General features: G+C 41.5%; 1 protein-coding gene across 3 annotated transcripts in view; it reads right to left on the reverse strand.

Moving 5' to 3' along the window:
- The window catches only part of Dennd4a (DENN domain containing 4A), a 110,859-nt gene that overhangs the window by 23,302 nt on the left and 72,922 nt on the right, over positions 1 to 14,635 (reverse strand). For all 3 annotated transcript variants that reach the window (XM_045160137.1, XM_004662555.2, XM_045160136.1), the window contains exons 16-21: positions 10,724 to 10,859; positions 9,939 to 10,145; positions 9,734 to 9,862; positions 8,983 to 9,124; positions 6,493 to 6,609; positions 5,767 to 5,898 (exon numbers count right to left, since the gene is read on the reverse strand). In XM_045160137.1, the coding sequence (XP_045016072.1) occupies positions 5,767 to 5,898; positions 6,493 to 6,609; positions 8,983 to 9,124; positions 9,734 to 9,862; positions 9,939 to 10,145; positions 10,724 to 10,859 (863 nt within the window). The remainder of the gene's footprint in view (positions 1 to 5,766; positions 5,899 to 6,492; positions 6,610 to 8,982; positions 9,125 to 9,733; positions 9,863 to 9,938; positions 10,146 to 10,723; positions 10,860 to 14,635) is intronic.

Here is a 14,635-nt window from a genome sequence, read left to right on the forward strand (position 1 = left end):
AATGGACACTCTGAAAGATAAATTACTCAGCAATTTATCCAGTCCTTAAGTGACAGAACTAGAATTGAAATCCACAATGGTCGATCAAGGGAATGCTCCTTCTGAGTTTTTGAGCTCTAATTCCCAAACCCCACGTAAAAGCCAAAAGCTGTGGCATGCTTATGCACGTGCGCACACAACAAATTAATTTTTAAAAAGCACTTGTTAAGCTGGACGTGGTGGCACACACCTTTAATATCAGCACTTGGGGGTCAGAGGTAGGAGGATCGTTGTGAGTTCAAGGCCACTCTGAGACTACAGAGTGAATTCCAGGTCAGCCTGAGCTACAGTGAGACCCTACCTCAAAAAACAAAACAAAAAACAAACAAAAAAACAAAACATTTGTCATATGAAAAAAAGACTTATCAGTAAAGATTTACATGTATCAGTGATGGACTTGCCTTAATTATACTAAACTGATGAAATAATAATTGCACATGCTTGAGACTTTGAGTCTTCTGCTTCTGTAGTGGAAAACAACCCCAACACCAAACCACATGGGAGGTAACTGTGTTAACTTTACCCATAAGTAAAATTTTTTTTAAAATCTTCAGATCTTTTTTGACTGCCCATATAGAATACTTTGCCTTTGCTTAACACATTAATTGCAAGTTTCTATCAGTCAAATGTGAATGCCATGTTACATTATTCACAAATACTGCCCACTGCTTTCTCCTCAAAGAAACAGAAGTGGCTGTTGCTACTCTTCATTTCCGTTCTCTCTGCCTTAAATCAATAGGCAACACCTAGAGATGCCACTGGCCTCTGCTGATTTCACTCCCATATCTTTTAGAAGCTGTCAGGTGTGTAGAGATGCAATATAGACAAGCATATGTATCTATTGATAATCGTAAAATATGCACAGACTAATTCAGAGCATAAATAAGCCCAAATACTTTAAGTCCTAGCATATGCTAGTATATGACAGGAGAAAACATTATTGAAAAGTAAAGCATTTTAGTAAATCCCAGATACAGAGATTAATAGTAGTGATGAACTCACAGTACTTATCAGAAGAGAACACTTTCAAGCCAAAAATCAAGGGTAAGCTAATGACTAACTCAGGTCAAGAATATCTATTAGAGGCTGGACAGAACTGAGTGGTTAAGCTTATAGGTCATCAGTAGCCAAGTGATCAGTCAGGTGTTTATTACAATACAAAATGTCAGGACCAAAGAATCATTTACAAGATTACTCAAAGAAGTTCATAAAAACTGGTTTGGGGGCTGGAGAGATGGCTTAGCGGTTAAGCGCTTGCCTGTGAAGCCTAAGGACCCCGGTTCGAGGCTCGGTTCCCCAGGTCCCACGTTAGCCAGATGCACAAGGGGGTGCACGCGTCTGGAGTTCATTTGCAGAGGCTGGAAGCCCTGGCGCGCCCATTCTCTCTCTCTCCCTCTATCTGTCTTTCTCTCTGTGTCTGTCACTCTCAAATAAATAAATAAAAAAAAAAAACTGGTTTGGGCTGAACATGGTGGCGCACATCTTTAATCTCAGCCCTGGGGAGGCAGAGGCAGGAGGACCGCCTTGAGTTCAAGGCCACCCTGAGACTACATAGTGAATTCCAGGTCAGCCTGGGCTAAAGACAGACCCTACCTAAAAAAACAAACAAAACAAAAAACCCCAAAAAACTGGTTTGAAGGAAAAAGCATGAGCAGACAACAATGAAATAACCACCAAACATAAGTTACTAAGGGTGATAATTTAAAAAAAAAAATGGATGGGATGGGGCTGGAGAGATGGCTTAGCAGTTAAGGCGCAGCCTGTGAAGCCTAAGGACCCAGGTTTGATTCTCAGGTCCCACGTAAGCCAGATGTACATGGTGGCATATACATCTGGAGTTGGTTTGCAGTGGCTAGAGGCCCTGGTGTGCCCATTCTCACTTTCTCCCTTTGTGTCTAGTAAATAAAAATAAAAATCAAATCTTTTAAAAAATAGCTAGGAAAGACTAAATGGTTATAAAGTAATTCTATGGTACCAATAAATTTCTTTAGTATTCAAGTTATAATAATTACCTTAGAAAGAAATATAAAGTAAGATTGTTAAAGGTAATCTAACTTTCTGGTATTTAGATAGTACTGTTCTACAAATGTTTTCTATAAAGGGCTAGATAATAAACATTTTAGTTTTTGTGAGTTGTAGTTCAAAAGTGGCCACAGGGCCTGGAGAGATGGTTCAGTGGTTAAGATGCGTGCTTAAAAAGCCTAATGACCAGGGTTTGGTTCCTCAGTACCCATGTAAAGCCAGATGCACAAAGTGGCACATGTGTCTGGAGTTTGTTTGCAGTGGCAGGCCCTGGAGTGTCCATTCACATTCCCATTCTCTCTCCTTACCAACCCCCGCCCCCCCCAAAAAAAACACAGCCATGGGCTGGTGAGATGGCTTAGGGTTGAGGCACTTGTCTGCAAAGCCTAAGAATCCAGGTTGGATTTCTTGGTACCCATATAAGCCAGGTGCTCAAGGTTGCACATGTGTCTGGTATACCCATTCTCTCTATCTCTCTATCTCCTCTCTCTCCCTCTCTCTTTTATAAATTAAACACACACACACACACACACACATATATTTAAAGCAGCCACAGATGACCTGTAAGCCAACAATGATCATGACTGGATTTTCATAGTATGTACTGAAGAACACTTAAGTTTGAATTTCAAGTAATTTTCATGTGTCATAAAAGTACTCATTTTATTTTTATTTATACTTGCATTACAGTTTTGGAGATTTGTACATTTCTTTCTAACATAACATTACATAAAAAATGTAAAAACCATTGTGTGCTAGCAGAAAAACATGCTGCAAATTTGGCCATAGTCTGCCTGCTCCTGAGCTGGAGGACGTCCCCGTAGGTGACAGAGACACAGGCAGCACTGCAGCAGGCCAGGGCCACGGAAGGTCAGCTGTGACAGCACAAGTTCCAGGTTTTGTAGATGACAAGACGATGCCAAATTAAGCTGATGTAAACTGACTTCAGTGATAGACTAACACTAGAAGCTCTGGGTAATATGCTCATCTAACCCTTGAAGATAGTGTAGCAGACAGCTCCGGGTTCGTGGAGATGAACTTCCAGACCAGGCACAGTTATGGAGGGCTTTATTATGACGGCATTTATTGAAGCTTACAGATCCAGGGGAAGTTCCGTAATGGTAGAAGAAGTTGGCCCCTTTTAAAGGACCAGGCAAAGAGAGAAAAAGCCAAAAAAGCCAAAAACCACACAGCACACACACCTCAGCAACTCCAGCTAGGCACACTTTGCATATCTTTAGATTGGAATCTGAACCCACTACCACACCTTAAGGGCTGGACCCTAAGATCCACCTAGTGACCCCACCTCCAGCCAGGTGGCTGCAGATGCAAACTATAAACTAATAAAACACTGAATATATTGGGGGCCATCTATTCAAACTACCACCTATGGTCTAGAGAAAAATGTGGGAAGTCAAGTATGATCCTAGATCCTAATCCATTAGCTACTGATAATTTATGTGACCTGCAAAATGCCAAGCTATATTAATTTATTATTTTGGCAAAGTAGGGTGGTGTAGTTGTACTCTGGCTCAAGCTGACCCAGAATTCACTTTGTAGCCCAGGGAGGCCTCAAACTCACTATGATCCTTCCACCTCACCGTGTCCCCAAGCTTACATTTTAGTTTTTCACCTTTAAAATAAGCAGTGCTTATGATACTTAAAGCTCTATATGCTAACTAAAAGCTAAAAAATTACTTATTCAAAATAAATAAATATCCCCTTCTTTCACTAATATAAACAGCGCTGTACTAACAAATACATTAAAAATATGGCTGAAGAGCTGGGCATGGTGGCACACATCTTTAATCCCAGCACTTGGGAAGCAGAAGTAAGAGGATTGTCGTGAGTTCAAGGCCAGCCTGAGACTACGTAGTGAATTCCAGGTTAGCCTGGGCTAGAGTGAGACCCTATCTCAATAAAACAAAACCAAAAACAAAAGTAAAACAAAAAAAAAAAAAAAGAAAGGAAGGAAGGAAGAAGAAAAAGATAAAAATGGCTGGAGAGATGGCTTAATGGTTAAGGCACTTGCCTGTGAAGTCTAAGGACCCAGGTTTGATTCTCCAAGTCCCACATTAAGGCAGATTCCCAAGGTGGTGCATGTATTTGGAATTTTTTTTGCAGTGGCTAGAGACCCTGGTGCACCCATTCTCTCTTTCTTGCCCTCTCTTGTCTCTAATAAATAAATAAAAATGTTTAAAAAAAATTTTTAAATGGCTAGAAAGGTGGCTCAGTGATTCAGAGCTCTTTTTGTGCAAGCTTAGGGCCTGAGAAGGTCTGAGTGACACTTGAGCTTGATCCCTAGGAGCCATTTAAAAACCAGTGTAGAATGGTGTCCCAGAAACCAGATCTCAAGACAGAGTTTGTAATGAGAGACCTCACAGGATGAACTCCAACTAGAGATCTGCATAGCCCAAAGGGGCGCCTGCTTGTTTATTGGGGAAAGTACATCAGTTTACTGTCAAGGTTATAGGCAAAAGAGTCATCCTAGCTAAAGAAAGGCGGAGAGGAGTTGTTGCTGATACCATGGATGAGTTTGGCAGACAGTGCTACCTGTCTGGGCAGGTAGCTGATGCATCAGCTTGAGGAGAACAGAACAAAATGTATAAAAACCAGCACACGTCATTAATGAAGATTATACAGTGCTGGGATAAGCAGTGTGCCAGAAAGGAATGTACAGAGCGGGTAAGAAGCTCGACTTTCAACTCCCACAGAACTGGGCATAGTCATGCATGTCTGTAACCCCAGTCTTATGGTGAGCAGAGACTGGAGGATCACCATGACATGCAAAAATAAATAAAATAAAATGAAGGCAAGTTCTGGAATCAGCGAGACACTCTAGCTCAAGTAAGGAAACACAGAACAGAGATGGAGCAGGACATGTGATGTCCTCTGGCTGCTACAGGTGAGTGCATGAGGCACCACAAAAGCACATACACATGCATGTACCACACATACCCCCACGCCCCACCACACACACATGCATGTAAATACTTTGAAATGAAACAATATTGGGCGTTGGCAACTTACCTATCTGAAGGACATCCATTTTGCCTCTGAAAAACCGGGAGTAACTTGCAGACTACGAAACCATGCACTTCATTTAAAAGTCAGCTAGGTGTATGGTCTCTTGGAATTCATCATCTCTACTGCCCCCGAAGCCCCAGCAGTCCCAACTCTAAAGGAAGTATTTAGGTTGGAGGTGTTCCCTTTATACTTTGTTACCATAAAAGCTTGAGCCAATGTTACAAAATAGAAAAATCAAGCTACTAAGTTATACCAGAAGAGGGTGTGCACATAATTTTAAAAGATACTTTTAGGTTGGAGAGATGGCCAAGCAGTTAAAGCTCTTGCCTGCAAAGCCTTAAGAACCCGAATTTGAGTAAGCCATGTAAAGTCAGATGCACAAAGTGGTGCATGTGCCTGGAGTCTATCTGCAGCAGAGAGAGGCCCTGATGCACCCATTCTCTCTGTAGCCAGGCATGGGAGTGCACACCTTTAATCCCAGCACTCGGGAGGCAGAGGTAGGTGGATTGCTGTGAGTTCGAGGCCATCCTGAGACTACATAGTGAATTCCAGTTCAGTCTGGGCTAAAGTGAGACCCTACCTCGAAATAACAATAACAACAAAAATACATATTCATATTCACTAGACGTACAAAGACAATTTATTGCACACACAACAGATATAAAGTATTCAACTTACCCGTACTTCCGCCCAGTAGTTTATTAGCACTGCTGCCACCTGCATTCCCAAGGCGAACTATGCTGGAAGAAGTTCGGTAGCTCAGAGTAGGAAGGCAATCAGCACTTCCTTTTGCACTCTCATTCTCTGACACTAAAAGATGAAAATCAAAACGTTAATGAAATGAAACCTGTATACAGTGAGGGCACAGAGAGAAGCCTCTGGTCCTACTTATTTCTATCAGATAATGGGGAGAAGAATATACTGGATAATCATCCTATGCATCTGTCAACCACAAGTAAGTCATTCTACTGATTTAACTCCAGTGTGATCAAATTGATAAGTATGGGTCATATACAAGTCTCATATGCAAATTTTCTATTTCCCCTTGTAAACACAAGTCAGAGTTCACTAAGAAACTTTAAATAAAAGTATTAAACCATAGAAAAAGTGCCTCTGTTTAAGAAACCCTACATTCCTACTATAACATGAGTCTGCGTTAAGTGGTTAGGTAGCATCTGTCTTAAACAGTCTGTAGTTGGAGAGTGGTACCACCGAGATCACACGCCTCCTACATGAAGCTTTGCAGGAGAGTATTAGGTAGTGAAGAGGGCTGATAATGAGGAGAAAGAAGTTACAATGGAAAAATGGAAAATCAAACTATAGTTTTATAGTTAAGTCACTTGTGTTTTCTAGGAATGCCAGTTCACTGCTATATACAGTATTGTCTTAATAATCAATACCTACAGGAACTAGAATCACTCCCTTTTTTATCTTTGTCTTCTTGAACATCCTCAGTAGAAGTATCCCTTCTTCTAACTTCATCTTTAGATAATGAATTATATCCAAGATCAGAATGGCCACCTGGAATAAAAAAAGAAACAAAACCCTACACTGCTTATCAAAAACTTCTTTAGTGAAAGCAACTGGACTTATCAACCACATATTAGCATTTGGATTTACTTACATAGTTTTTTTTAACAACTTCCAATCAAACATACATTTGGGGGGGGGTTCGAGGTAGAGTCTCACTCTAATCCAGGCTGACCTGGAATTCACTACGTTGTCTCAGGGTGGCTTTGAACTCACAGTGACCCTCCTATCTCTGCCTCCCGAGTGCTGAGATTAAAGGCATGCGCCACCATGCTCGGCTTATTTTTTTAGTTATGGATTATCTACTCCCAGATCTCAAAATAATTTACTTTTAGCTCTACACTGCAGCCAAGAGAAACTATGTCATCTGTACTACCATATGGGTACCAAAGCATACAGGGCTGCTAGACAGTCTTTTTCTTTTTCTTTTCTTTTTTGAGGTAGGGTCTCACCCAAGCCCAGGCTGACCTGGAATTCACTATGGAGTTTCAGGGTGGCCTTGAACTCATGATGATCCTCCTACCTCTGCCTCCCAAGTGCTGGGATTAAAGGTGTGCACCATCATGCCCGGAAAATTAGTGCAACTTTTTAATTAAAACAGTTTAAGACTAGAAATTGCAAAAATAGCACAGCACAGAGTTTCTGGCTTTTCCTACTGGCACTTTCTATGACCAGAGCATCATGTTAAGAACAGGGACATCGGCACTGGTATAATACTACTATCACAGAAACAGAGGTGTAAGCTTCCTTACAACAAACAGTAATTGCCATGGTAAGGGACTGAGACTGCAGCTCAATGCTGAAGCCAGGCCTACCCTGTGTGAGGCCACAGATGTGGTCCTCAGCAGCAGGAAGAGGAGGAGGGTAATTCAAAATTATGAAGAGATCTGTGGCTGCTCGGACTGCCTGGACAAAATTGGACTAAATACTTGGATTAAATACTTCCTAACTTTTCAAATGGCAGATAAAGCTGCATTGCACCATTCAATTTAATATCAAATCAAGTGCCTAACAGAAAAACAAAAAGGTCACCGCGTTACAGAAACTTAGACACCTAGCGTAGCACGTCTAGTTTCAGAGTGAACTCCGACAAGGCCGAGGTAAGCGCGCAGGCTGCCATGAGCTCCACCAGCGGTTCACGCCGCGAGAAACCCCGCATCCGGCTGCGTGCCCCACAGCTGACAGCACCCAGGTCGCTGCCATCCGCTGAAGAACGCAATTTGAGAGCACTTCACTACTCAAGGAGGTGCCAAAAGCACATCTGCGTTTCATGTTGAAGCTAATCATGTACGACTGCTGCAGACAAGAAACATGCCACACACTCAGCAAAACACAACTGTGACACAGAAACCTCCTGAGAATTATCAATAGGGGCTCAAGGTCACCAAAGGTAGATAATTAAACAGGTGGGAAAATGGTGAGATCTGGTGGTGATTTTTATTCATTTATTTTTTTGAGGTAGGGTTTGGCTATAGGTTGACCTGGAATTCACCATGCATTCTCAGGGTGGCCTTGAACTCACGGTGATCCTCCTACCTCTGCCTTCTGAGTGCTAGGATTAAAGGCGTGCGCCACCACACCGGGCACCTTCTTTCTTATTTTTTTCTACTTTTTATTTTGGTGTTTTGAGGTAGGACATTGCTCTAGCCCAGACTGACCTGAAATTTACTATGCAGTCTCTCAAGGAGGCCTCGAACTCTCAGGGATCCTACCTCTACCTCCCAAGTGCTGGGTGGGATTAAAGGCATGCACCACCAAGCCCGGTGAAATCTGGTATTTTTTGTTGTTGTTATTGCAAGGTAGGATCTTACTGTGGCCCAGCCTGACCTGGAATTCACTCTGTATTCTCAGGGTGGCTTTGAACTCATGGAAATCCTCCTACCTCTGCCTCCAGAGGGCTGGGACTTAAGGCGTGCACCACCATGCCCGCCTGGAATCTGGTGTTTTAAAGTGGGAAGAACACTCTATCTAGTACAGATTGGGCTTCCCCAAAGCCAACATGACACTACAGGTGGACAGCTCCACAGTGACCTCATGTGACAGACAGATCACAGGCAAACTACGGGCACACCAAAACACTCAGGTTATGTGTAAAAAGTATTTGCAAAGCATGAATGAACTGGGTCCCACCTTCTATGTTTCTCATTACATATATACAAATGAACCAAAGTGTTTCTTGTTACACATACACAGACATAACAAAATTTTTTTTTAAATCCAAAACCAAAACACCTTATTGCTTAATGGTAATAAAGCCACAAAATATTCAAAAATAAGTATTCAAAAAAGTATTCAAAATATAAAATATACCCAAAAATCTTGAAAAAAGTAAAACACATGCATACATTAAAAACATTTAATTACCTGAGAGAGTTGTCTGTGATAAGCGTGCTTGTTTCTTTAGAGCTCTTTTGAATTGTGCTACTCCTAAAACAACATTTCTTACTTTTGTCCAAAGAAAATAGCCACTACGACTTCTTGAAGGCCAGGTACTTTCCAAAACAGCCTATTCATGCAACAAAAATAAAATAATTAGTAAACTATTTGTTTGTTTGGTTGGTTTTTTTCTTGTTTTTCGACCTAGGGTTTTGGCTCTAGCTCAGGCTGGAATTCACTATGTAGACTCAGGATGGCCTTGAACTCTCCTGGCAATCCTCTCTCTGCTTCCCGAGTGCTAGGATTAAAAGTGTGTGTTACCAAGCCCAACAGTAGTAAACTTTTTTTTTTTTTTTTTTTTTTTTTTCGTTTTCTGAGGTAGGGTCTCACTCTAGGTCAGGCTGACCTCGAATTCACTATGTAGTCTCAGGGTGGCCTCGAACTCATGACAATCCTCCTGTACCACCCCCTCCCGAGTGCTGGGATTAAAGGCGTGCGCCACCACACCTGGAGTAAACTAATTTTTATAAATGAACATACACTGCCTTCAGAATCAGGCTAAAGATTACAAATTACATTGGATAACGTAATAGGAAACAAAAATTTCTTTCATTTACAAAATGTATTCTGAACACTCTAACATAAATGCGAAATAACCCCTCCTCAATTATTTCTGGTACTAAATTAGGGTTGTGCAATGGCGGGAATAACACTTTCTCCATTAAAGCAAAGCAGTTACCTTATTGTAGTATCCGTAAGTGATTGCATTGGGGTCAATCCCGGCTTTCTGCATCTCAAAGAGCACGCGAACCGCAAGCACAGGCTGGTCGTACTGCCCGCAGAGCTGCATGAGGATGCGGTAGCACACCTGAAACGCAGGCGGCGCGTGAGCAGAAGCCAACAAATGCGCAGGAGTCGAGGATAAGTACGTTCGGCACACTCACCTCATCAGGCGGATCCATCTTCTTCGACTGCATTTTTTTAAGCACATCGTACGCCGTTTTCAGAGCTCTGACTTTGGAATGACATACTTTCACATAAGCTGGGAGACAAATAAACCACAACCCGTAACAGTGACGCAGTAGGCACCTAGACCACATCTGAGGGATGGAAGAGTACCTTTTGGCGATTTTGTGAGCTGATTTAATTTCCTGGAAAAAAGTCAAGGATATCATTAATAAATTTATACACTTAGGCAATTTTATTTAACTGAATGATGAACAAGAAAAAGTCAGATGCTTTTGTGATACATAACAAAACATGGCTATGACTAATATGTTTTAAAAAAATTTTTATTTAGTTATTAGAGACAGAGAGAGGGGGAGAGAGAATAAGAATGGGAGCACCAGGGCCTCCAGCCACTGCAAACAAACTCCAGACGCGTGTGCCACCATGTGCATCTGGCTTACGTGGGACCTGGAGAATCGAACCAGGGTCCTTAGGCTTCACAGGCATGCGCCTTAACAGCTAAGCCATCTCTCTAGCCCAATTAATGTGCTTTTAAGCTTCATCTTGATCTGTATTATACAGTATGCCAAGTTTAGAGATAAAATAACTAGGATAATTCCCTGAAGTCAGATTACTATAAACTGTCTCCAGAGTGCATAGGACCAAATAACAATCTGGTAATAGTTACATCTGGGATGGTGAATTTTATAAAGGGAGGATATCAAATTTACTTCTTGTTCTAATATTTGATTACATGAAGAATGTAAAATGTTCAATGCACCTGTTTTGTTCTTCTGAACATAGGAGAAGGGCTACTGGGACTACTAGACTTAGAAGGTAATTTGTTTGTTTGTGTCTGCAGAAATCCTTCAGGCCTCTCAAATAAATTGTTTCTAAGAACTGGAAATCCATTGTAGCTGTTACAGAAGAGAAGAGAAAAAAATCAATCACAGATATATGATCATAATGGTTGTTAGCTAAGAGAATTATGACCAATAACAACTTAGAATTTAATCATCTCCTTCTATCAGATTAAGATACATACTCAACAAATACTTATGCCCATGTTCCTTCTCTTACTCCAATATTTAGAAATGCAATTGCTAAATACAGCATCAATATATTTGGGGGTAAAAAGGGAAATTCATTTAAACAAATTTGACCTTAAATTTGAAGCAACTCAAGAAAACTTTTAGAAATTAGTATTCATGTACACATAGTAAATATATTAATAAATGTTATTGTTGGTAAAGGGCCTACAAAACAATATTATCTCCAACAAGACAACCATCAATACTGTTGCTTTAGATTAAGACATTTACTATAGATATTCTTTTATATATACATATGTATTTTATTTATTTGACAGAAAGAGAGAGAGAGAGAGAATGGGCGCACCAGGGCCTCCAACCACTGCAAATGAACTCCAGACGTGTGCGCCCCCTTGTGCATCAGGCTAATGTGCATCCTGAGGAATCGAACTTAGGTCCTTTGGCTTTGTAGGCAAATGCCTTAACCGCTAAGCCATCCCTTCAGCTTTTTTTATTTTTTATTTTTTTTTGAGGTAGGGTCCCACTCTAGCCCAGGCTGACCTGGAATTCACTATGTAGTCTTAGGGTGGCCTTGAACTCATGGTGATCCTACCTCTGCCTCCTGAGTGCTGGGATTAAAGGAGTGTGCCACTACGCCTGACTACTACAGATATTCTTAAAAAGAGGGGTAGCCAAGTCTGGTGGTACACACTATTAATCCCAGCACTTACTTAGGAGACTGAGGTAGGCAGATTGTCATGAGTTTAAGGTCAACCTGGGCTAACAGTAGTTCTAGGTCAGTCTGGGCCTGAGTGAGACCCAGCATTGAAAACAAAACAAAACAAATAACAAAAGGGGTGGGGAGCAAAAGCTCTAAACTCATTAGCAACAGGCTTTGTTCTAACATGATCTTAAATTAGTATAGCAGGTTAGCTAGCAGGTTGAGGACTTCTAAGAAAAATAAGGTTGGAAGTCAGGTGTGGTGGCGCACGCCTTTAATCCCAGAATTTGGGAGGCAGAGGTAGGAGGATCACTATGAGTTCAAGGTCACCCTGAGACTACATAGTGAGTACCAGGTCAGCGTGAGCTAGAGTGAGATGCTACCTCAAAATAAAAAAAAAAAAAAAAAGAAAAAGAAAAGAAAGAAAACAAACTGAAGTTGGGGTAGAGGAAGATTAAAATGGGTGAAGAGGCTGGCCCAATTAGGGCGCTAGTAGTGCAAAGTGTTCTGGGCATCTGTAAAGGTCAAGGCGAGGAGACAGACATGATGAAAAGAGACGTTCCTGAGTGATAAGGTTAGCCTGGCGCTAGAGGTCAGGTTCAAGGCTTTGCACATTATAGGCAAATGGTCCACACTGAGCTACAGCCTCAGCCCCTATTGTGTATTTATAAGTTATAGAAGTAGCTTTAAAATTTTTGTTTTATGTTTATTTATTTATTTGAAAGTGACAGACAGAGAAAGAACCAGAGAGAGAGAGAGAGAGAGAATGGGCGCACCAGGGCTTCCAGCCACTGCAAGCGAACTCCAGACGCGTGCGCCCCCTTGTGCATCTAGCTAACGTGGGTCTTGGGGAATAGAGCCTCGAACCAGGGTCCTTAGGCTTCACAGGCAAGTGCTTAGCCACTAAGCCATCTCTCCAGCCCAGAAATAGCTTTAATTAAGAAGAAACAATTATAATACAAGACTGCAAATAACTGGGTGTGGTGGAGCACACCTTTAATCCCAGTACTTGGGAGGCAGAGGTAGAAGGTCTGCTGTGAGTATGAGGCCAGTCCGGGACTACAGAGTGAATTCCAGTCAGCTTGAACTACAGTGACAGCCTACTTTGGAAAAACCAAGGAAAAAAAAAGAAAAAAAATTAAGAGAAATATTTTAGTTTTTAAGAATTTATTATTTATTTATTTGAGAGTGAGAGAAAGAGGCAGAGAAGGAAGAGAGAGACAGAGAAAGAAAGAATGAGAGAATGGGCGCATCAGGGCCTCCAGCTATTGCAAACAAACTCCAGACGCATGCACTACCTGTGCATCTGCTTACGTGGGAACTGGGGAATCGAGCCTTGAACCAGGATCCTTAGATGTCACAGGCAAGCACTTAACGGCTAACCCATCACTCCAGCCCCCTTATTTTACTTTTTAAAAAATATTTTATTTATTAAGAGAGAAAGAGGCAGAGTGAGAGAATGGGCACACCAGGGTCTCCATCCACTGTAAACAAACTCCAGATGCATATGTCACCTTGTATATCTGGCTTATGTGGGTACTGGGGAATTGAATGAACCTGGGCCCTTATGCTTTGCAGGCCTGGAGTTCATTTGCAGTGGCCAGAGGCCCTGGCATGTCCATCTCTTTCTCATTTGTCTCTTTCTCTCTCTCTCAAATAAGTAAAATATTTAAAAATGAAAATATTAAAATTTTTTTTTACAATAGATATACTTTAAATATATTTTGGTTTTCTTTATTAGAAGAAAATGGACAGGTAGAGAGAAAGAGAGAATAGACAAGCCAGGGTCTCCAGGCACTGCAAATAAACTCCAGATGCATGGGCTACCTTGTGCATATGGCTTATGTGGATCCTGGGGAATCAAACCTGGGTCCTTTGGCTTTGCAGGCAAGTGCCTTAATTGCTAAGGTATCTCTCCAGCCATAAAAGATATACTTTAAAAAGTAGTAAGAGGGCTGAAGAGATGGCTTAGCTGTTAAGGCACAGGCCTATGAAACCTAAGGAACCAGGTTTGATTCTCCAGGTCCCACATAAGCCAGATGCACATGGTGGCACGTGCATCTGGAGTTCATTTGCAGTAGCTAGAGGCCCTGGTGGGCCCATTCTCACTTTCTCCCTCCCTCTTCCTCTGTCTTTCTCAAATAAATAAATAAAAATAAAACCTTGGTTTTTTGTTTTTTTTTTTTTGGTTTTTCGAGGTAGGGTCTCACTCTGGCTCAGGCTGACCTGGAATTCACTATGTAGTCTCAGGATGGCCTTGAACTCTCGGTGATCCTCCTACCTCTGCCTCCCGAGTGCTGGGATTAAAGGCGTCTGCCACCATGCCCAGCTAAAAATAAAATCTTTAAAAAAAAAAGTAGGAGTATGGGACGGGGAGATTGCTCAGTGGGTAAGAGTGCTTAAACGTGGAGACCTCACTTTAATCTCTAGCACCCATGTAAGAAAACGCTGGGCATAGCCATGCACGCTTATAACCCTCATCCTGAGGGTTGGGGACAGGAGAATTGCTGGGGCTCACTGGTCAACAAGACTGACCAAAATACCCACAAGCTCCAGCTTCACTGAGAACCTCCATCTCAGAAGACAACACAGAAGACTGACATAGGACACCTGATGCTCTACTCTGGCCATGTATGCACAGGGGACATGCAACTACACACATGTTCATACAGTACATGTACAACCCCCTCCACAACATCGATGATGGATGAAAGGATCAGGGATATAGTGACCTACGTAGTAAACAAGCTGCGTCTGTAACATCACATTTTCATTTATAAAATGAGTTTAATCCAAAATATAAAGGAGAATGTCCTGAAAAATCTTTCTCAATGAGGTAACAAACTGTGATCAGTAAAATATAGACATGAAATAGTTCTAGAATCTTTAAATACAGTTTTATCAGAGAATAAAATATGATTAAAAATCTAAAAGAACATGC

The sequence above is a fragment of the Jaculus jaculus genome, chromosome 10 (genome assembly GCF_020740685.1).
Source record: "Jaculus jaculus isolate mJacJac1 chromosome 10, mJacJac1.mat.Y.cur, whole genome shotgun sequence".
In the NCBI taxonomy this organism is placed as follows: domain Eukaryota; kingdom Metazoa; phylum Chordata; class Mammalia; order Rodentia; family Dipodidae; genus Jaculus; species Jaculus jaculus.